Here is a 22,713-nt window from a genome sequence, read left to right as displayed (position 1 = left end):
ATGATTTCAGCCATGATCGCGGTAAGTCACCTTCCTTCACACTGGGGTTGCACTTGGATTTGGGAAGGACAGTTGGGAGCTGGAAGATAATGGCTTAAAAAAAATAAAAAAAAAAGGAAGCAATTCAGCCCCCCGAAGCCTGTAAGCACTGATATATGAACCAAACCATGTTAAATTAACTCATAAAACTGATATGACTAATCCTAAAAGCTTCTTTGGATTTTTCAGTCAAACTGCAGCCACTTTTTTCTGGAAAACTGTTTCATATGACAATTTAAAGCAAGGATTTAGATGTATCCTGTACCTATTGAAGTGCATGTACATATAATAATCCTGTCTGTTCAGGAACAAGCCAACATTACTCCTCTTCTTCCAAATTCTTTCTTTCCAACAGGGAAAGATATTGCAGAAAGTGGGGATCTGCAATGATTTCACTGTATTGCGAGTACTGCTCGATGGAATACCCCCCTGGAGAGACTCCAAACTGCTTATCAAAGATCTCAAAGTAGATGAGGTACCCCTGAGGATTTATCAGCCCAAAAACCCACCCACTGGCAAAAGAAGAGGAATTCTGTATTTTCACGGAGGCGCTGGCACATTTGGGAGCATTAGTAAGAAATGGGCAAGTTTTATTTTTCAAGTCAAATCCAAACCTCTACATTTTTACCTTCAGACATGTCAGTCAATGTGTGTGCCCTGTTCTTCCCAATGACACCTGTCTTTGCAGTCTCAGTGCTAGAAAGTGTTTGTGCTCAGTGCTGGAAAGTGTCTCATGTTAGGGGAAGTCACATCTCTGCTTCCTTTGGGCTACAGATCCCAGAGCCCCTCACTCAGCTGTCAGCAGAGGGACTCTGCTCTGCTCAGACTACTCTTCTCCTACATAAAATATATAACATGGGCCCAAGGAAGAATTTAAAGAATACATTTAAAAAAAAAGAATCTGTAAATATATTCCCATTCATGCAAACATGGAATCCAAATGAAGAGAAATACAAATAACGAATGAGCAGTTTGGGGAAGTTTGATTCTTGTGGTGACACAGGATCCTTGACATTTTTTCCCAGAAAGGGAGACAATCCTTGTTGTCTCAGTAGCTGAGAGCTCAGCTCCTGACTGCTCTGGATCCTTTTCTGAGCAACCAAGTCTACGAGTGCTTTGTCTGGAAACCAAGGCCCCTAATATGAAAATCTGGATTTCATTCCAGGGGGCAGATAGGGCAATTTTTAGGGTTCAAATCTTTTATTGTTTCAAAGGGCAGGTCTGCACTAGCACTATATTGGGCAGACTTCAGGTTCCTGGTTCCTTCAGCACCCTGCAGGAACAATGACCTAACTCCCAGTGCCTCAGGTTCCACTCTGCACTGGGCAGAAATAATCTCCCCTGGCTTCACTGCACGTGAGGCTGGGTGGTGTGTCAGGCTCTTTGTCTGGAGCTAGTTTGGGTGGCAGTGAGGACTCAAGAGATGAGCCCCTGTGATCTGAGTGAGAGGTGGATTCCTTTCACTTGGAGAAAAACACACACCACAGGTTGCACAGTGAGTGGTTGTTCACATGCCATGGCTGAATGTAGGAGCCATCCCCAGGCACTGAGTGTGGGACCTGGCCTTTGGCTTCAGTTCCCATTGGAACTCGATAACAGGAAAGCCACCAGCCTGATGACAAGCTTTCAAAAGGACCTGGGGAATCTCCAGCCCAGGAGGCCTGAAGTCTGCAACCAGCAAATTAGCAGAAGCTACAATGAGGAACAGAATCAATGGACAGATAAATATGGCTTATTCCTTAAAATCCATACAAATGGAAGTCATGCTTCATGCACAAACCATAGAATCCCAGAATGGTTTGGGTTGGAAGGGACCTTAAAGTTCATCCAGTGCCACCCCCTGCCATGGGCAGGGACACCTTCCACTAGCCCAGGTTGCTCCAAGCCCTGTCCAACCTGGTCTTGGACACTTCCAGGGATGGGGCAGCCACAGGTTCAGAGTTAATGTCCCCAAATGGAAGTGGTGAATGCCAGGCTCAAAAGGAGCAAATAGAAATGGCTCTTCACACCTTTGTGAGCAAGTGAGGGAACTCCTCCCTGCACAAAGCTGTTAATGTTAAAATCATGGGGTTGAGAAGTGGTTTGGGTAATTCAGAGCAGAAACATTAATTAAGGGAATTAGATGTAAAGACAGTTTCTGTCTCAGAGGGGTGCCCTGAGTCCTGTATGCACTCATAGCCTTGGTTGCTCAGAAGGGGATCCAGAGCAGTCAGGGGCTGAGCTCCCAGCTACTGAGACAACAAGGACTGTCTCCCTTTCTGGGAAAAAATGTCAAGGATCCTGTGTCACCACAAGAATCAAACTTCCCCAAACTGCTCATTCATTATTCCTGTATGCTCCTTATTACTTTATGTTTGTCCTCAGCTTGTGCTCTCCTCAGACAGCTTTTGTTGAGCTCTCACACCAGGTGAGGTGTGAGACCAGACAGATTTCTGGGTTTCCCCAGTATCACCATCCTTACCTGCTCTTGTGATGCCCTGACAGCCGCAGACCAGCAACCAGAGAACATGTTCACATGTAAAGACCACACTGCAGAGCAGAAGTAACTCGCTGGTCTATATTTTCATTTCAAAGGGGTATGTGATTTTCAAATCATCATTTCTGATAAACTTTCTCTTTAGGAGCCTTTGAAAGAATATGCCGCTATATGGCCAAAAAATGCAACTCAGTGGTTGTGTCTGTTGGGTAAGTGTTACTTTTCCATAGAAGTATTTATGGGAATACAGCTCTTAGTTGAAATATTTCTGAAAAATACGCTAAAAATATTTACTATTTTAGATCATGCTCCCTATTTTTCACTTAATTTAGAATTTATTTAATTTAGAAATGTGCTTATGGGCAAAAGAGCTGTAACACCAGTAATTTGGCTTTCCAATCTACACTAGTCAAAAGAATATAATCTTTAAAATCTAGGAAAAAAAGGCCTACATAACTATCACAGCAATCACAAGCATCACAAATTCAGTGTTTGTAACTCTGTTGACAATAACCACAATATCTTTGGCACTTCAGGTACCGTTTGGCTCCGGAACACCCATACCCAGGGCAGTACTTTGACTGTCTCAATGCCACCTTGTACTTCATGAGGAATTTAGAAGAGTACCACGTGGATCCTGCTCTCATCATCGTTAGTGGGGACAGCTGTGGAGCTAATTTTGCTACTGTTATTTGCCAAATACTGCTGAATAGTCAAGATCTGCCAAAAGTACGTGCTCAGGTCTTGCTCTACCCGGGGCTGCAGGGGCTGGATTTCCAGCTGCCCTCCTACCAGCAGAACGCTTCAGTGCCCATCTTGTATCGGAAGCTGGTTCTCTACTTCTGCTTTCGTTACCTTAACAAAGAACCCAAATTTTTGAACGATATCCTACACAACTGTCACGTTTGTGAGAGTGTGAGGTGCAAGTATAAAAAATGGGTGAGTGCTGACCTCGTTCCTGATGAATTTAAGATTAGAGGCTACGTACCCCCGACACCCCCGTCGTACAAACCTGAAGTCTACGAAACTATCAAGGAAGTTTTAGCACTGACATTTTCCCCACTTTTAGCTGAAGATTCTGTTATTTGCCAGCTCCCAGAGGCCTACATTGTGACCTGTGAGTTTGATGTGCTGAGGGATGATGGACTGCTATACAAGAAGAGACTAGAGGACAATGGTGTTCAAGTGACCTGGTATCACTCTGAGAGTGGCTTCCATGGAATTCTAGCCTTTTTTGGCTATGGGATTTTTTCCTTTTTTTCTGGAAAAAAGATAGTGGATAATCTGGTGAATTATATAAACAGTTTATAGAAGGATTTTTCAGAAGAGAGATGCAAGTCTGGCATTGTCCTTGATGAATTTACACTTGGCAAAGAATGTAAGCACTATTAATCTATGGTTTGGATTTTGACTGCATTTTGTACTTTCTAATTTCTGCTTCTGCAGTGACTCTCAAACAAAGGTTAAGATTATTTAAAGCACCACCATTCTAGAAAACACACCAGTAGGACTGAGATGCAAAGGTGAGGCACCTGGCCTCTCCTGTTTCACTAAAACAATTCCAGTATCTTTGCATGGCTGGCACTCACTGAAGGGAAGTGACAGGAATCTTCCTGGAGAGTCTTCAACTGCCCAGAAATGCTGAAGACAACAACTGAGGTCTGCTGTGGCCCTGGTGAGACAGGAGGTGTTTATGGTACCAGATGGAGAACTCAGGTTCTATGAAGTCTTATGGCAGACAGTGGAATTGCAGCCATGAATTTAATTGCTAGGGTTAATCTGCACAAAGACTGCTCTAGAAAAAGGGCAGTCAAAAGGAAGGCTCCTGTCTGGAGCAGAATTCTTAAACTGGAACTAGAATGAGTTTGATTTTGTCTGGAATCTGAAAAAAATAATGTTTCATTTTGGAACTTCATTCTTAAACTGGAATCCCTGAACTTCAGTGAGTGTGTACCTGTTAGGGAAGTGCAGAGCTGAGACTTTTCTTTTCTGTAGCCTTTGTTTTCCTTTCAGGATTATCTTGTGCTCAAGGCTACCTGTTATGCTGTTTGTTGAAAAAGTTCTGAGGGTCATGTAAGAAGGTAGAGAAGCACAACATTATATTATCTGTATTATCACTGTAATGCTGTGGGGATTCTGTGATGCTTTCAACAACAAAAAAATAAAAGCTAGAACTGCAAATATCTGTGTGACAAGAGTAAGAGTTACACTTGCTAAACACATAGTGACTGATAAACCTGACTGAGCCTTGTGGTGAAAGGAACCACAAAACACAGGCAGGCAGAGACAACAAGCTTGCTAATTCCACCTGGTCACATCAGTGCACAGTAATTGGCTAATTAGACAACTGGATATGATCACATAACTGTGGAAACATAACACAAACTGAAAGTCCAGGAACACTGCTGGGTGGACTATTATTTTTTTAGTGAACTTTTGCTGGGTTTAAACAAAATATTACCCTCTACTTCAGAATATTTTATCATGACCATGTGCCTTACTAAAAACACTCAACTTCTCACTGGGAGAAAAATATGAAATTAATTTTTTATAAAGTTTTGTAACTAAAATGACATGGTACTTTCCCCCCCATCACTTACAGTTTAAATTTAAAACAACAATAACAACAACATATAACAAATAGCAAAAACATTGCTGCCTACTAAAACTTAGATTCTTACATCTTTCCTTTCCCTGGGAATTTGCAATTCCAGTGTTCTGACATCCTAGTTGTTTGAAGAGTTGCAGACTTAGATTCACAATTGATTAATTAATTCATTATCAAGCATCATTTAAAGTACACCATCTCTACATTAGCACAATCCTCAGCAAGAACAAGTTAAAGTAGTTTGATTTGAAACTCTTTAATCACTATTATCTTTATTTTATGCTGCACCTGTAGCACGCTGAGTTACTGAAGGTTACCTCCTACGAGGTCGCCCAGTCATGAATCTGAACTTCCTGTGGCTTTTCTTAACCACAGACTTCTGCTAAAAGAAAACACAAACACTAAAAAGACCTGATACTGGGGAAATGACATAATTTTCTAAGTGCACCTTTCCAAAAGAGCACTGGGGTGGATCCATGTGGCCCTTTTGAGTGACAATCATCACAGGCAGGTTCCCAGCTCTGAGGGAACTCTCCTTCAGGTGGGTGTTTTACAGTGTCACAGACTCAAAGCACACAAATGCCCTGTGTCCATTTTCCACCTCCAACTAATTTGATATTAATGCAGTTCATTCTCCCACCTAGGGACTGGTTTCTTGCAAAAATTCCAAAATGGTGCTGGCATAGATCTGTTAATGAATCCAGGACTTGCACCAACTTATCTTTTGTGAGATAACAAGAGTGAGGGAGAAAGAAAGTGGGAGAGGGAAAGATACCTGCTAATGTATTTGTAAAGGGGAGGAGGGGGGGTTTTACCAGAGCAAACAAAGACTTAGGAAGTACTGAGCCAAATATACCTTGGAAAGTCAAATCAAAGACATCTCAGATCACTGCTGTTCAGCACAATGGCAGTGGTACTCACAGTGCTGGTGTTATTCTTAGCAGGTTTTGTTGCTGGATTTATACTGTTGGTCATGGGGGCGATTAATTTTGATTTTTCCAACTCAGAAATTCCTCCTGGAGTGAACCAGCCTGCAAAGCTCCGAATCATTCACATAATTTTAATAAGCACAGCTGTGGTGGTAAGTGAACCTGGTGTGATTTCTGGGGGAGGAACAGCGAACCTGTAGATTTTAAACTTAATGCAGTGCTAGAAGCCTGTCTGGAATTAATTTCCAGAGAGGAGAGCAGGGCTTTGCTGTCCTGCTGCACGTTGTATTTAGCTCAGTTTTGCTAAAGAAACTTTTACCAGACTTTTGACACTGCACTGCTCTAGTCCAGCCCTGCCCAGCTCTGCCTTAGGTGGTACCAAAATGCTGCCTGACACAAATGTGGGAAAGTCTGACTGTGCTTCTGCCATGGCTCGTGCTAACCATGGCAGAAGTTAGCACGAGCTAACTTGGTTTAACCAAGAATGTTTGATGAGGAGTTATGTATTGGTTTTGAACATAAAATGAGAAACTGAACGTTTCAAAATGGGTTTTGTGAAGGGGCAGTTTGTGTTGCACAAGGGACAAAATGAGGTAACGTTGCCCAAGAGGAGCTGAAGGAATTCTGTCTGCCCTAAATACATTTATGTAACTCCTGCAGCAACCAAGCAGGATTGTCTGATGGGAATGAGGGGCTCTGGCCAGCCCAGCTCTTCCAGGTGAACCAGCCTGGGTAGGTAACCAGTCCCCAAAAGCTGCACTGAACAGCTGGTGATCTCTGCTGACAGAGGAGCTCTCTGAATCATGGGTGATTCCATGTAGTGACAGATGTACAGCTGCTCTTGTGACAGGTGCTGTTAGACAGGAGATAGCAGAGGTTGTCCATATATTTAATTTAATTAATTTAATTAAACATCTCCAAGAGGGACAAACTATTTAAAATTTAAACAAGAAAAAAAGGGAAAAAAATTCTTTGTCAGAAATATTCTAGATTACAGTGGACCATAGGAAAGAATTCTAGACATATTTTCTCATGCTTTGGCAGCACAGAGCTTGTAATTAGAAAAAGATTACTTCACCTAAGCTGGAAAAGCCAGTTCTCTCTTGATCATCAATCCACTGCCCACTTCCCTAAACCAGCATTATATGCTGCAATATAAACAACACAGGGTGAAAGAAAACAAGCAAGAAGAATGTGAGAGTGAGAGCAGGCATGGAGAACAATATAAACAGCTGGAGTCACTGAAGAAAAGGCCTGTCATAGGTAAATATATGGAGTCATGACACTGTGCTGACAATCCATGCAAATGTGGATGTGTAGTAAGAAATATTCATAATAGAATATTGAATATTATGAACTTGATCCAAATCTTCCTCAGGAGCAAAGTACTGGTTTGGCATGGCTGCAGAATGTATTTCAAAACAGAGACTATGCCTTTCTTTTTGATTTATGCAAAGTTATGCTGGACCATATTTGATTTGTATTCTTTTCATCTCCCCCTGCCTGGCACGAATATCCCTGTGGCAGAAGAAGGGTCTTCTTGTCAGTACGTTGCACACACCAGTGAGACTTCTGAGATGAATCAAAAAGCAATTATCAAATATATTCTTAACTTAATTCTACTTTGGGCAAGTATCTGTACCATAAAAATCAGCACCGGAATGATCACTTCTGCTCTGGTTTCACATCTTCTGGGGGGCAAGGATAGAGTAACCCCTGAAAACCAATCTCACTTTCAATGTTAGGTAAAGGACCCACTGAGAAAGCAGAGATCTGTCTCACCAGTCTGTTAATGCTGCTCTGTCTGGGGTTCTGGTCCTTGATTCATGTAACTCTCTCATAACCTCTCCTGATGCTGCTGTTACTTGTTCAGCTGTACTTTACCTGTACAACCACTCTGTTAATTTATTACTGCCCTAAAATTCATGACTGAGATACCCTGAGTTTACTGTCCACACAGTTCCTTTACTTTGGAAAGCACAGAATCTTTTCAGTGAACTCTCTGTTCTCTTTGCCTTTGAACAGGGAAAGATTTTGGAAAACATTGGCATCTGCACCCAGGTGAGCTTTGTCCGGTACGTGCAAGGCAGAAAGACCCTGGGAGTGGACCCAAAGCTCTTCATCAAGGATCTGTGGTTTGAGAAAGTGCCTGTAAGGATTTACCAGCCTAAGGCTCTGTCTGCCAGCCAAAGGAGAGGTGTTATGTTTTTCCATGGAGGAGGATGGGTGTTTGGAAGTATTGGTAAGATATCTAACAGAAAACATACTGTAGTTTAGTTAAAGAAATACATACTTCATAAATAGTAAAGTTGGTTGTTGCTTGATCTGTGGCAGTTACAACCTTTGAGTATAACCACAATCTCCTCATTCTTGCTGCCAGAAGAAAGCATCTGCTGTGCTTCATGGAGCTTTTCTTACAGATAAGGACAATTATATGAAGGGAAAAAATAATGAATGAAGGGGTACAAAAGATCTGAGGAGCTGTGTAGGAAGGGGCAGAGAAAAACAGAGTATTTTCTTCTTGCAATTCTTTGACTTATGCAATAGGCAACATGAGTACTCTGGGGAAAAAACCCAACCCAAACCCCACCAACTCTGTTTCTTTCAGAGACCCACGAAAAGCTGTGTCGCTCCATTGCCAGAGACAGTGACTCCGTGGTTGTATCTGTGGGGTGAGTCTCTGCTCCTGCTGCTTTTGAGAAATTAGTTCCCAGCAAATATCACCTTCTGTGGCCCCAGTCATAGCAACAACCTTCCTTGGAGAAATGTCTCTGTGGGACTTGCCAGGGGTGTGATTTACAAATTCACTCTGCTCTTCTCTGGAGCCACTGAAGATTGACTCGGGCTGTTTTCACTGTCTGACTACACCACAAATAATGCTTTGGGATATCTAGCTGGAAAATGAAGGTTTGGATCAATGTTTTCAAATTCCAAACTCAAAAGTGATTGTAAATAGATAGTAAGCCATATGATCTCAATCCTTATTCAAGGAAAGCCTGCTTGATGCTTACAGAAGCATGACATGAATGACAAGCTAATACACCATCAAAATACTGGCATAATGATTCAAATTATGAGGATATAGTTACATAACTTTGCCTAACAAAGACATAAACCAGTAGTATTGCCACTTGTTCCTGACCCATGGAAAGCTAAAGTAGAAAATAACTAAATGATTGTCAGTAAAACCTGCATATAGTTGGCAGCTGAGTACTCCTGTGTTGTTAAAGACCTGAGAGATATCATGAACAAATGATGTGACAAAATAATCTGCACCACCCAGGCACAGTTTATTGATGATCAACCCGTGGAGACAAGGAACATTCTGGGGTGATCAGGGTACTGCTGGTTGCAGGAACGTTTAAAACGAGTGTTTCCTCCTGTTAATTTGTTGTCTCTCTGTGCCCCAGGTACCGCCTGGCCCCTGAGCACAAATACCCCGCTGCCTACGAAGACTGCCTGAACGCCACCCAGCACTTCCTGCACCACCTGGAGCACTACGGCGTGGACCCTGCCCGTGTCACTGTCTGTGGGGACAGTGCTGGGGGCAACCTGGCAGCTGCTGTGAGCCAGACCCTTGCAGGCAGGTCAGACCTCCCCAAACTGCGTGCTCAGATCCTGCTCTACCCGGCCCTTCAGGCCCTGGACTTCAATTTACCATCTTACCAACAGAATCGGGGAGTCCCTTTGTTATTCCGAGAACGTGCTGCTTTCTACGTATTACAGTATCTAAATGGGAATGCAACCAATCTGGAAGAGGTCTTGGAAGGTTCCCATATCCCTATAGACGTTAAATTAAACTACCAGAAGTGGGTGAGTCCAGACAACATCCCTGAGAAATTTAAGGTCAGAGGCTACAAACCACGCGTGCTGCTTGACTGTACAACTGAAGTTTTTGAGAAGGTGAAGAGGTTCTGTGAGCCCAACCTGTGCCCTCTGCTGGCTGAAGACACAATTCTTCAGCAGCTGCCAGAATCTTTCATCCTGACCTGTGAGTACGACGTGCTGCGGGACGACGGCTTGTTGTACAAGAGGAGGCTGGAGAGCAACGGTGTCCGGGTGACCTGGTGCCACCTCGAGGATGGATTCCATGGAATCATAAACCCCTTTGGTAGCGGCTGGTTGTCATTTCCGTCTGGAAAAAGGGGTCTTGACAACGTTATAAACTTTCTGAAAAGCTTGTAGCAACATTTTTCTTCCTTCCTGTAAGAATTGCCAAGTTCCTGTGGTCTTTTAGGCTTCTGAATTCCATATAAGAAGTTCAGATGGGGCAACTGGTTAAAAAGCAATTATGCCAGGATGAATAATGTAAAAGGTATTTCAGGAGTGCTATGAAAGTGTCTTTTAGTGCTGTTTGAAGTATTCCATGCACAGCCTGCCTATTCCAGTGATCTGTTTGGACTAGACACTTGCTATTCTCTCAGTAAATATAAAAAATGCAGTAAAATTTTAAGTCAACATCTGGTCTGACCTATTTTATTCAGTTGCAATTGATGGTTCCATTATTCCTAGAAGGGTGTGTTTTGGCAAAGGAGAGAGGCACTGGCACTGCAGAGCTGTAATGCAGAGCCTGTGCCCTATGCTACAAGTGGCACCCGAGTCTAAGATTCCCAGTCACTCACCTGCAGAAGATGTCTGTGGGTGGGTAACTGGTATTTTAGGCTCAAAAGAAATGAAGTCACAGCTGCAACTGCCCCCAACAGAGATACTCTATTGACAGCTTAGTTTAAATTACAGTGGAGGAAGTGTTGTGTTTTCCTATGTTTATCAAACATATGAGTATGCTGAAAAACTTGTGCTTAAGTAGAATCCTAGAATCAGGGAATGGTTTGGGTTGGAAGGAACACTGAAGCTCATTTCATTCCAAGCCCCTGCCATGGGCAGAGACACCTTCCACTAGACCAGGTTGCTCAAAACCTCAAATACTCTAACAAGAAAATAAGACTGATGCATTTACTTTTGCAGAGCACATTAGTTAGGTGCCCCCTCCCCCTGCACCCCCCCTGTTAGTTCCCATTCTCTTTTCTAAATATCCTTGTTAAAACCATATATTCCAAACTACTTAAAGCATGTCCACAATTCAGGAAGCACTATGTCGTGCCTGCAGATCAGCTGAACGAGACAATTCAACCTCCACATTCACTGGCTCTGCTTGTAAATACACGTCATAAACTAGAACTCCACGCAGGACTCAGCTGCTGCCTCTGAACACTCACTCTTAGCAGCCACACTCCAAGGACTCCCTATAGAATACCAGGCCCTTTATCAGTGCCACAATTACCATAAAGATAAACAGGATATTAAACACCTTGACTCTTTGCCAATGTGGTGAGTGCTGGCCCATTGCATAACACCTCCAAGGACTTTAAAGTGTGTGACACTTGCCAAGATCTCTTGGAACTGGGACAGCTCTAGGGCTTAGAGTTACCTGAGAAAGCCAAACCAAAGAAAGGCATGAAGACATATCATATTTGACTACATGAAATGGCATTTTTGAATCTACTGCCAGTGATACTGCTGGTGATTATTGTTGCTTCATTCATATTAGCAATCATGAGAACAATTCAAACTCAGTTTGCCCATCGCAGCATCCCTCCTGGAGTGAGCCATCCCGGACAACTTCGATTCCTCCTTGCTTTTATGATTGTTACAACTACTCTGGTGAGTAACTCTGCCATGATTTCTGCCAGAAACGTGGGTTAGGTGATATTTTTGTAAAGTTTTATGTGTAAATACCTGAGTCCTGCTGGCTGCATCAATGACTTTTATTTTTGGGGGGCTTACTTGAGAGGACAATTTTTTGTAAAATCATTTCTGTTAGACCTGAAATAGAGTTTCAGACAGATTTTTCCCTAATACACGGGATTAAATCAACCATAAGCACCCAAGCTTTATCAGCTGAGCTTCCTTAATTAAATTTAAAATTAAATATTTATAAAAAGTGAGATTACTTTGATTTCCACTTTAGCTAAGCACACATGATGTTTTTAGGCCATTCTTGGGGCTTTCCAGTAACAAGGACGGCTGGGTAATGGAAGTACCAGTAATGGAAGGCTGGGTGCTTTTTAAGGAGATGAAAACAGAAACCCAGGAAACCTTAGAGGGATGAGAGACACCTGGGCTGTAGGACTGGGGTGAAGCTGTCGGGCTTGATGAGGCAGAGATGGAAACTCCTTTTCCCTGCCCTGACAGAGGGAGTGGGACATGAGGCCCTACCTGCTCCGGGGCACCTGCTCACAGATCCTCTCCAGTTCCCTTCTGGTGGAGAACAACTCTGGTGGAACAGGGAGAGCCCTGCTAACGTGATGCCCTGGTGCCCCTCACCAGGTGCCCCCTCAGGGCTCTCCTGCACCCAGGGGCAGCAGGCGTGGGGTTTTCCCCCCTGCTTTGCCCAGCTCTCCTCCCTCTCCCAACACAGAGGTGGAGGGAGAGGGACAGAGATGATGTCAGAGATGAGATGATGATGAGACAGAGATGGAAACTCCCTGAGACATTTTGTTTGACAGAGGGAGTGGGACACGAGGGCCTACCTGCTCAGGGGCACCTGCTCACCGGGCACCTCATGGCTCCATCTCCTCCGGTGCCTTCTGGAGGGGACCCACTCTGGCAAAGCAGGAAGAACCTCAGCAACATACATGACACCCTGGTGCCCCTCACCAACTGCCCCTTTATCAGCTGCCTCTCACCAGCTGCCCCTCATTATCTGCTCCTCACCAGTTGCCTCTCACCAGCTGCCCCTCATTATCTGCCCCTCACCAGTTCCCCCTCACCATCTGCCCCTCACCAGGTGCCCCCTCAGGGCTCTCCGCCCGTTGGGGCGGCAGGCGCGGGGTCTCTCCCCCTCTCTTGCTCTTCCTGTCTCTCCTCCCTCTCCCCACAGGACAGGATTTTGGAGAAGTTGGGGCTATGCAGCCACTTGGCCATCAAAAGCTGGTCGATGTCAGCCAGGGGTGTGGCAGGAGAAGGCTCTGCCCTCGCCCCTCATCCCTCTTTCCCCCAGGCCGCCGCCTCCCCTCACAGCGCCGGTTCCCCAGGGAAGGTGGATGCGGAGGGTTGGGAAAGGCACGGGCAGGGCAAGGACAGGCAGCTCCCCCTGCCCTGCCCGCAGCACCTGCACACGGAGCGGGCAGCAAACCATCGTCCAGCGTGTTTCAGATACCCATAAAAGGGTCTGCCAGCACATTGCCGAGGAAAGCAGCTCGGTGATGGTGTCTGTGGGGTGACTTATGGCCGGGCTGCCCCCTGGAAGCCTTGTTGCTTCCTGTCACTTCTCAGCACCACGGGGATGCATGGCCTGTGGGAACGCTCCCCATCAGGGATCCATCCCACAGGATCCTCGGTGGCCAGGCAGAATTTCAAGGGGACTATTTTAATTTCTCCCCCTGCCTCATCATCTAACGGTGCACACAGAGCCCACAGTAAGGTCCATGTGTCTCCATGCTGGCACCACACAGAACCAAGGAATGCTTTCCTTAAGAGTGTTTCAGTGTGTTGAGAACTGACTAATAAATCAGCTTGTAAAGTGGTGATTCAGTGATCTGTTGAATTAGGTGTAATCACCCTATTTTGTTGTACAAGAAGAGTCTGGAGGACAATGGTGGTTGAGTGACCTGGTACCACCTCGAGGATGGATTCCACGGAATCATAAACTCATTTGATAGTGACTGGTTGTCATTTTCATCTGGAAAAAGGGCACTGGACAAAACTGTTGCATTCATAAAAAACCTGGAAAAACAACTCTCCCTCTTTTTTTCTCCCATTAACATCTCTGTTTAGGCTCCCAAACATCAGGTAGTGGTTGTCAGAAAAATGTGGCACTCTTTGATGTGTAAAATACTGATTCTGATGTCCATGAACTGCAAATTGCCACTGGAATTTCCTTATAAGACTCCTGACAGTTCACTCTTTAAGGGTTGAATACCTTCCATTTGTTGTGTTTTCTCTGAAATTGGCATCTGATTGATTCCAAAATTATTTACTTCTACATAAATAATCTATGTGGAATTATATGGATTAAATCCTGTAAATTATAGCGGATCAGGATCTTTGTGATGTCCATTTGATAAGCTTCAAAGTATGACTTCATTTAACTAAGAAGTACAAGCTAAGTAGATAGTGAGCTGAAGGGAAGAGTTGGAGGCAAACTGTGGATAAATAGGCAGAGATCAAGGTCTCAGTGAGGAGATTCATATATTCCATGGCTGCAAGAGTAGCAGTGTGAGGCCATAGTTGATTGGGGAAACCTTGGTGGAGGCAAGTAAGGGCTACCCTAACTTTGAAATAATTGTAGCTCTATAAACCCCTATTTAATGTTGGGATGTCTCCCCTATACCCACTTAGGGCAGGAAATACTGTTGAGATGAAATGCTGACAGCAGGTTTTAGAAAGACAGAAAGGATCAGTGATTTGGGCTCCTGAACTGTGTGTACTGAAAGGATCAGCTTAGAGACAAAATATGAAACAAAATGTTTTCGTGTTCTTCCAGATGGTGTTCCCCAGTATATTGTTATCTAGAATCTGTGCTGTGATTGTGTGCTAGAACCTGTGAATCTGTGCTTTCTCCATGGCTTGACAAGGCAGTGTATTCCTTGACATGATGCTTCATTACGCCCTGCTGATGAAAGCACGGAAGAACAGCAGGGAGCACACTCATAACAGCCAGGACACGGAAATCACGGAATCACAGAATTGTTAGGGTTGGAAGGGCCCTCTGGAGATCATTCAGTGCAAGCCCTGGTCACCTGGAGGTGACACAGGAACGCGCCCAGGTGGGTTTGGAATGTCTCCAGAGGGGGAGACTCCACACCCTCCCTGGGCAGCTGTTCCAGTGCTCTGCCACCCTCAACGTGCAGAAGTTGTTCCTCGCGTTTTAGTTTATGGCCATCGCCCCTTGTCCTAAGGAAAAAAAATCCCACAGGACCGAGGAAATCAGAACTTTCCACGAGAAACCCCAAGTGCCGCCTTCCCTTTCTGTTCACCGCGCACGGGGCAGCCCTTCCCCGAGCGAGGCCAGCCCTTCCCCGGGCAGCCTCCCGACGGAGCTGAGGCTCAGACCCGGGGGGCGGTGTCCCCGGGGGCCCCCCGGGCAGCGCAGCCCTTCCGTTCGCCGGGACCGCGCGCAGGTCACGCCGGGCCCTCCCTGAACCGAGATTACCCGGCCGGCGCCTCCGGCCGTTCCGCGCGGCTCCCCCCGGCCGCGGCCGCACCATGACCCCTGCGGCGGCTTTGCGGAGCGGCTGCACTCGGCCCGTGACGGGGCCGCGGCTCTGCCGAGCGGGGCGGGCGGCGCAGCCGGGGGAGCCCCGCGGGGCCGCGGCCGGGCCATGGCGCTGCTGCCCGCGCTGCTGCTGCTGCTCGTTCCCCTGGCGGCGCTGGCGGCGGCCGCGGTGCTGCTCGGCCTGCCCAGCTACGACATCCCGCCCGGGGTGAACCAGCCGGCCAAGCTGCGCCTGGTGCTCGCCGTCCTGCTGGGCACCGCCGCACTGGTGAGTCGCGCTTTGGGGGCAGCGGTTTGGGGGGACCCCGAGGCGCTGCGGGGGATTGGCGGGGGTGCAACGGCTGCGCTAAACGTGGAGAGCCCGGATCGGGACCGGCGGGACCCCGCCCGCTCCCTGGGATGCTGGAGGCGCCGCATCGCCGGGTGGTGCTGCGGGGAGCACCCCCGGGCGGGTCCTGCCCCGACCACCCCTCGTTGGGTTCTGCCTCGAGCATCCCCAGAGCACCCCCGAGCGGGTCTTGCCCCGACCACCCCTCGTTGGGTTCTGCCCAGAGCATCCCCGGAGCACCCCCGGGCGGGTCTTGCCCCGACCACCCCTCGTTGGGTTCTGCCTCGAGCATCCCCAGAGCACCCCCGGGCGGGTCCTGCCCCGGCCACCCCTCGTTGGGTTCTGCCCAGGTCCTGCTTGTCCTGGGCAACCCCGGCGGATTCTGCCCCACGCACCTCCCCTCGGGTTCTCCCCGGGCATCCCCACTCGAGAATGCTGCCCCGGCCATCCCGGTCGGGCTCTGCCTCACGCACCCCCCGTCGGGTTCTGCCCCGAGCATCCCCACTCGAGGATGCTGCCCCGGGCATCCCCACTCGAGGATGCTGCCCCGAGCATCCCCACTCGAGGATGCTTCCCCGAGCATCCCCACTCGAGGATGCTGCCCCGGGCATCCCCACTCGAGGATGCTGCCCCAGCCACCCCGGTCGGGTTCTGACCCGAGCATCCCCACTCGAGGATGCTGCCCCGGGCATCCCCGGCGCGGCGCTGCCCATGTCGCGGGCAGACGCCGTTCGGGAGCGCCGGGCTGTGTTAGCGGTGGTTGCCATTGCAGCCCCGATTTGAGGGCTGGGTGGGGGTTTGCCTGATAACTGCCCGCACCTTTAGGCGAGATCACCTTGCACAAGGAAAGCTGCAGCCCTTCAGCTGTTCCTGCCGTGGCTCTGACATTTATGGCACACAATCCGGTTAGGGCTGCTTTACTTAATCCCTGGACTCCCTTTGGCAGCATTGCATAAACGGCCTTAGAGCCCTCCTCAGCTCTGGCGCTGTCACTCTCTCTGTCTTTGAATTTCTTAAAATCTTCAGTTTCCTCCATCACTCCTTTTGCCACAACACCACCCCTGATATCACACAGACTTTGTTCTCCTCCACACAGGTTCTTAAACCATTTACATCCTCTTTAAATTTGCTGATAAAGCTGCCCAGCTCTCCTGAACCTCCACTATTTTTAATGCCCGGTGAGTCTGTCTTTATCCACTAGCAGGTGACAAGGGAGTTGATAAAGACAGACTCAGTGGGCATTTAAAATAGGGATCTTGTTTAGCCAGTGAACAGTGTAACAGTTTATGTGTTTGATCGCCAACTTCTTTCTTGTTTGTTCACTTATTACATCATATTTATATTCTAGCTTGCAAGAGCATTGCAAGAGCATTGGGAAAGCAAGCAGCTTCATTTTGTTCAGTAGATCTGTTGTGCAAATAAAAAGCAATAACTAACTTGCACAACACAGCTCAGCACTTTAGATTTGCAAATTCACTGAGTTTTATGGTCTAATTCATCAGTATCAGTTTCTGCATTGAAGAACTGGTTCTACATATGGCAGTTCATTGCTGTTACCAAGTGTAAATGAAACAAGAATGAGCACAAAGGTGTGCAGGACAATACTGACAGTTGAAATATATATTGCCAGACAACCAGTTTGGTTGACCTTCACAGAATTTCTGATGTGACATTACAGTGACATCGGAGTTGAGTTGTACAAGTAAATTTTTTTACAGACTGTAGGATGTGAGAACTTGGGAAAATTGTTGTGTTTTTGTTTTTTTTTTCCGAATCAGTGCTCTGTATAATTTCCCTCAAATACAGTTTGATGTAAGTATGATGCAGAGTTTTTATACCTTGCCTGACTCAAGACTTTTAAAGATGCCTTAATCTCTTTTACCTTTAACAGGGAAGGATTTTGGAGAAGACTGGGCTTTGCAGCCAAATCAGTTTTGGCCGATATGTGCGACAGGGACGGAAACTAGGGCTGGATCCAAAGCTCTTCATCCAGGATCTGCAGTTTAATGAAGTACCTGTGAGGGTTTATCAGCCTAAAGCTACCTCTGATGGGCGAAGGAGAGGCATCCTCTTTTTTCATGGAGGAGGCTGGGTATTTGGAAGCCTTGGTAAGATACTTGCTGGAGGAATTGTAGTAAAGTCTTATTACAAAATAGAAATAAGCATGTGATTTGGGAGGAAGTCGGAAGCCTTTCTGGAATGAGCATTCCCTAGGCTGTCTCAAAGATGAGGGCAATAGCAAAGCACTGATGACAGCATCTCTTTTCCAGATACCTATGAAAAGGTGTGTCGCTACCTCTCCAGGGAGAGTGACTCGGTGGTTGTGTCTGTGCAGTAAGTGAACCCTACCCAGTTCTGTTGTTGGGAGATTATTGTTGCTGTGGTGCCACAGCAGAGCTGCACTGGCTTTGGAGATGCTCTTTTTCGTCAGAGAAATTTCTGCAGAAGTCAGTGAAGCCCATAAAGAGACAAAGAGTGATAATGCAGATTTCACAGCCCTCAACTGCTCATGCCCAGAGATGCTCAGGAAAGATACATATGGGAATATTTGGCACATTAAGGAAATACATAAAAGCCAATCAAAAACTTGGATGAAAAACATCTTCCTTATGCTGAACATATGAACATGAAATAAGACCCTCCAAGCAATTGGGATCTATAGGAAAAGAGAGAATAATCACATGTATTCCTCCCATTTTAACATAGGAAGCAGAGGCACAAAATGTTTAATTTTCTTGGCAAGAGTACAGAGGAAGTTTTGAGTGTGACTAAGACTTTGCACAATTCCTTGGTCAGATCTTTAATCAGAGGCAATCCTACTTCAGTGAGTCCTTGTGACTGAATACACAATTTACAGCTTATGTGCAGTCACAGACTGAGGAGTGCCTGCTTAGGAGGCGATGTGGAACAAGGGCACCCCAAAATGATAGGGCTGAAGGACAGAAATATGACACCATTTCCTGATTACTACTGACAACATTTCCTTCTCTTACACTTGTCTCTCTGTGTCCCAGGTACCGTCTGGCCCCTGAGCACAAATACCCCGCTGCCTACGAAGACTGCCTGAACGCCACCCAGCACTTCCTGCACCACCTGGAGCACTACGGCGTGGACCCTGCCCGTGTCACTGTCTGTGGGGACAGTGCTGGGGGCAACCTGGCAGCTGCTGTGAGCCAGACCCTTGCAGGCAGGTCAGACTTCCCCAAACTGCGTGCTCAGATCCTGCTCTACCCGGGCCTTCAGGCCCTGGACTTCAATTTACCATCTTATCATCAAAACCGCGGAGTCCCCTTATTATTCCGAGAACGTGCTGCTTTCTTTGCTTTGCTGTACCTAAATGGAGATGCACTGCACATGCAAGAGGTCTTGGAGGGCTCTCATATTCCTCCAGACATGAGGGTGAAGTACACGAAGTGGGTGAGTCCAGACAACATCCCTGAGAAATTTAAGGTCAGAGGTGTGAGACCACTCAGGCCCACTGATTTCATAGCTGAAGTTTATGAGACGGTGAAGAGGTTCTGTGAGCCCAACCTGTGCCCTCTGTTGGCTGAAGACTCTGTTGTTCAGCAGCTGCCAGAATCTTTCATCCTGACCTGTGAGTACGACGTGCTGCGGGACGACGGCTTGTTGTACAAGAAGAGGCTGGAGGACAACGGTGTCCGGGTGACCTGGTACCACCTCGAGGATGGATTCCATGGAATCATAAGCCTCTATGATTATTGTGGCTTCTCATTTCCATCTGGGAAGAGGGGACTGGACAGCGTTGTTAACTTCCTGAAAAGCTTAGAGTAAACATCTTAGATTCCACGAGTCTGTTCATGCCTCAACCTAGGAAAATATCTTTTTAGGATATTTAATGTCAGGTGATGGGTAGTCAGTCAAGGGCAGCCAATTAAGAATGATAAACAAAGCTCATCAGAACCTCATTCCAGCTGTTAGTTGGAACATGGGATATGCAAACCTTATACAAGCCTGTACCATGCTGCAAGCCCTTATCTTTAGCTCTGCCAGTAAAGGAGAATGGTACTTTGAATGGACATCCTGGTCTGTACCAGCTGTTTAAAATAAAATGTGTGTGTATGAAGAGAAACTGTGTGTTAGCAGGTATGTGTGGTGTGCTGGTGCAGAGGTGTTCTGAACTCTGTTAGATCAAAAAAACCCACCTCAGCTGACTTTAGTGGGTTAGAAGCCACTGTTTTGGTCAACAATAAACATGATGCAACCTAAAATGTGGTCACTGTCACTGTGGGGATAACAAACAAACGGTTCCATGGTAGCTCCACACATCACCCACATTTCTCAGCACACAGGCAGGACTGGAGCCCCTTTCTGCCCCAGTTTTAGCACTGGACTACTGGGTAATGTTTAACCCACATAACTTGAAGGATGGTTCCAACAGCCAGGGAGGGTAGTGCTGGTGAGGCAAAGAAATATGTTTGCATCACAAAAAGGTGGATGGGATTGGTGGAAGATTGAACCCAAACACTCTGCTACAGTTCTCTTTGGAAACTGGCTGGAGAAGAGGACAAGAGGAAGGTTGGGAAAGAAAAAGGGGAAGATCAGGAAGGTGGGAGCAGGAACAGAGGGGTCAGAACCAGTGCTGTGGGGGTAGTACAGGGCTGCAGCCATCAACTGGAGTCCAGGCTCATCCCAGAGGAGTGATAAAAGGGAGAAGGATAAACATCTTGCTTGGCCTATATTAATTCTTTCTCTTTATGATCTGCCATTCCTCTCCCTAAGCCAGGGCAATTAAAAATGCTGTGGCCCCTCTTAGGGCAGTCACTTGAGGCTGCTGTACCACTTACATACAGCTGTTCAACAACACAGACAATACCAACATCATGCAGGAGAGGCTTCATTAATCCTCCAGAATTTTATACTTCTCATAACTTGTATCAGAGGATCTTTAATAACTTGGATATTGGTTTCATTTGCTTCTAGAAACAAGAGCATCTTTACTCTTAGCAGAGCTGCTCGGCAGATTTCATGCCCTGCCTAAGAGCTCAGCAAAATTTTGTCATTAGACATTTAACTTTGTCAAAACATGCCAGTTAGGTTCAATATTGGAGCTGTTCAGGCAAATCCTCCTGACTCTGCTAAAATTACTTCCCTTAGATTTTTTTTTTTTTCCTGGAGCAAAATGCCAGACTGTATTGCAGAGCCTGGCTGCTGCAGCAGAAATGGGAACAAAGGGGGGAAACCAAGTTAATTCATTCTTTTCAGATGGTGGTCCACATGGCAGGTGGAAGTATTTAACACCAAGCCATGGCCAATTTTTCAAGGACTGTACAGTATTTATACTTATATATTTATTAATAATTAACAATTATAAATAATAATTTATAATTAGCAATATTTTATATATCTTACATTTATACTAAGGAACCAATCTGGAATTTTACACTGGCTGATTATACCAGCTGAGACAAAGTTCAGAACCCAGACTTCTTCCCAAAAAAGTGGTTTTTAGATGCATAGAGGAAGAAAGGAGCACTGGGACAGAGCTGCTGTGATGACTGGGCTGCCTTAGCTATACTGAATTTTGTGTATTTCTCATGCCTATAAAAGACACTGTGAAACTCAGCAGCAGCTGAGTTTCCTGATACAGGAAAGTCTTTATCTACTCACAGACCAAACACTGAGGAGAGCCACAATGGAGAAATTTGAGGTAAGGAAAAGAAAATTACAGTGTGGGGCTGTGTGTGCCAGCATTCCAGACAGGGATGATCTGTGACTAATACCTAAATCCTATTTTATATATCCTTAAACAACGTATGTGTAATGTGTATGTGTAATGGAAGGCACTGTAGCTCCGTGGCCATTCCCAGGCCATTCCCAGCTCCCCTGCAGTTCTGATTCCAGAGGGATCCCTTCTGAGGCAAACAAACTGCTTGGTACCCTCTGGATGTCTCCCAGTCTCTGCCTTGGGGGGTGCCCAGGGCACATGAGGAGAACCAGCATGTTCCTACCAGCTGGGACCGGGTATTGTGTCTTCAGGGCCCTCCCTGAGCTCTAATAGGAGCTTGGTGGTAAAATAGGATTATTTGAATCAGCACACCTCCAATTTACACAAACAAACTGCACTTCAATGAGGCCCAGATCTTTCACAATATTTTTCCCACAAGTGTCATCTGCTAGAACATCCCTTCCACCAGGGTGCCTCAGCACCCCCAGATATTATCACTCTCTCCAGACAGACAGCTGGAAGGTAGGATATGCAATGCTACTGCACCTCAAAACACTTAAGCAGCACAAGACAATCAGCTTTTCATTTCCAGCCTTCTTAAATGTGTCTGCAAATCCGTGATGCGTGTGTGGAAATCAGCCTAATCACATCTCATGACATGCAGATGCAGTTGCTTAAGTTAACTGGAAATTTACTTTGCTTGAAATGCAAATGCCCTTATTTTCAGGGATTAAATTTTAAGTAAAAGTAATACAAGGACTGATATCACAGTGTGATATCACTGGCAGTACAGTCAGATCAAAAGCACACTGAGCCACCTGAACGCTGTGCACAAGCAGCACGATTTCATCATGTGCATCTCATTTCAGAGCCTGCCACTGCAGCATTTCTTCACCCATCACAAGGAACAAAGAAGCCAAAATTTAGTATTGGAGTATGGCAATAACTGCAGTAAACATGGTTACAAACTGTGCTGCCTCCCCTCCAGAGCTGAAGTGGATGCAGGTTGGCCTGGATTCCTCAGAAGTCAGATTTCCCCATTCTCAGTAGTTTTTGGAATTATTAATTCAATCAGGTGGAACATGGTGCAGTGGTCAATATATGGATTTAGAGCCAGGAACCTCCTTCTGTTTTAATTCCGAAAATAGATCTTGTGGTGACTTTTGGCTACTTCCTTACCCAGTCAGGAGCTTAGTTTTTGGACTGATAAAGTGGAAACGTTGTCCATACAATACTTAATCACCACAGGGAGCAGTGAAGGAGAGTGTCAATGGGCAGATTTCTCTCCCCTTTTCAATACCAGCTGAAGGCAAGGAGAGCTGTGGGATACAAGTAGCAGGAGAATTCATGGACTGTTATGATGTTTCTAAATTTAAGTGAAATGTAAAGCTGTGCTAACTTTTTTAATATCTACCAGAGAGGCTATGAAG

General features: G+C 46.0%; 4 protein-coding genes across 4 annotated transcripts; all 4 read left to right on the top strand.

Annotated features, from left to right (window-relative positions):
* On the top strand, positions 1 to 3,826 carry LOC116797615 (arylacetamide deacetylase-like 4). The gene is made up of 4 exons (XM_032709316.1): positions 1 to 21; positions 395 to 611; positions 2,661 to 2,724; positions 3,052 to 3,826. The coding sequence occupies exons 1-4, from the start codon at positions 1 to 3 to the stop codon at positions 3,824 to 3,826; spliced, it is 1,077 nt and encodes a 358-aa protein (XP_032565207.1).
* Positions 3,827 to 6,018: 2,192 nt separating this feature from the next.
* Positions 6,019 to 10,420, top strand: LOC116797348 (arylacetamide deacetylase-like 4). The gene is made up of 4 exons (XM_032708749.1): positions 6,019 to 6,204; positions 8,078 to 8,294; positions 8,661 to 8,724; positions 9,463 to 10,420. The coding sequence occupies exons 1-4, from the start codon at positions 6,028 to 6,030 to the stop codon at positions 10,235 to 10,237; spliced, it is 1,233 nt and encodes a 410-aa protein (XP_032564640.1). The 5' UTR covers positions 6,019 to 6,027; the 3' UTR covers positions 10,238 to 10,420.
* A 4,955-nt stretch (positions 10,421 to 15,375) lies between these two features.
* LOC116797349 (arylacetamide deacetylase-like 4) lies at positions 15,376 to 19,687 on the top strand. The gene is made up of 4 exons (XM_032708750.1): positions 15,376 to 15,537; positions 17,489 to 17,705; positions 17,868 to 17,931; positions 18,612 to 19,687. Exons 1-4 carry the CDS (start codon positions 15,376 to 15,378, stop codon positions 19,387 to 19,389), a joined length of 1,221 nt encoding a protein of 406 aa, XP_032564641.1. The 3' UTR covers positions 19,390 to 19,687.
* On the top strand, positions 19,496 to 22,349 carry C22H1orf158 (chromosome 22 C1orf158 homolog). The gene is given in 4 exon segments (XM_032709315.1): positions 19,496 to 19,531; positions 19,997 to 20,125; positions 22,153 to 22,249; positions 22,252 to 22,349. Coding segments are annotated over 4 exon segments (360 nt in total).
* The last annotated feature ends 364 nt before the right edge of the window (positions 22,350 to 22,713 follow it).

Source organism: Chiroxiphia lanceolata, chromosome 22 (assembly GCF_009829145.1).
Source record: "Chiroxiphia lanceolata isolate bChiLan1 chromosome 22, bChiLan1.pri, whole genome shotgun sequence".
In the NCBI taxonomy this organism is placed as follows: domain Eukaryota; kingdom Metazoa; phylum Chordata; class Aves; order Passeriformes; family Pipridae; genus Chiroxiphia; species Chiroxiphia lanceolata.
This window is presented reverse-complemented; position numbering and strand designations above follow the sequence as displayed.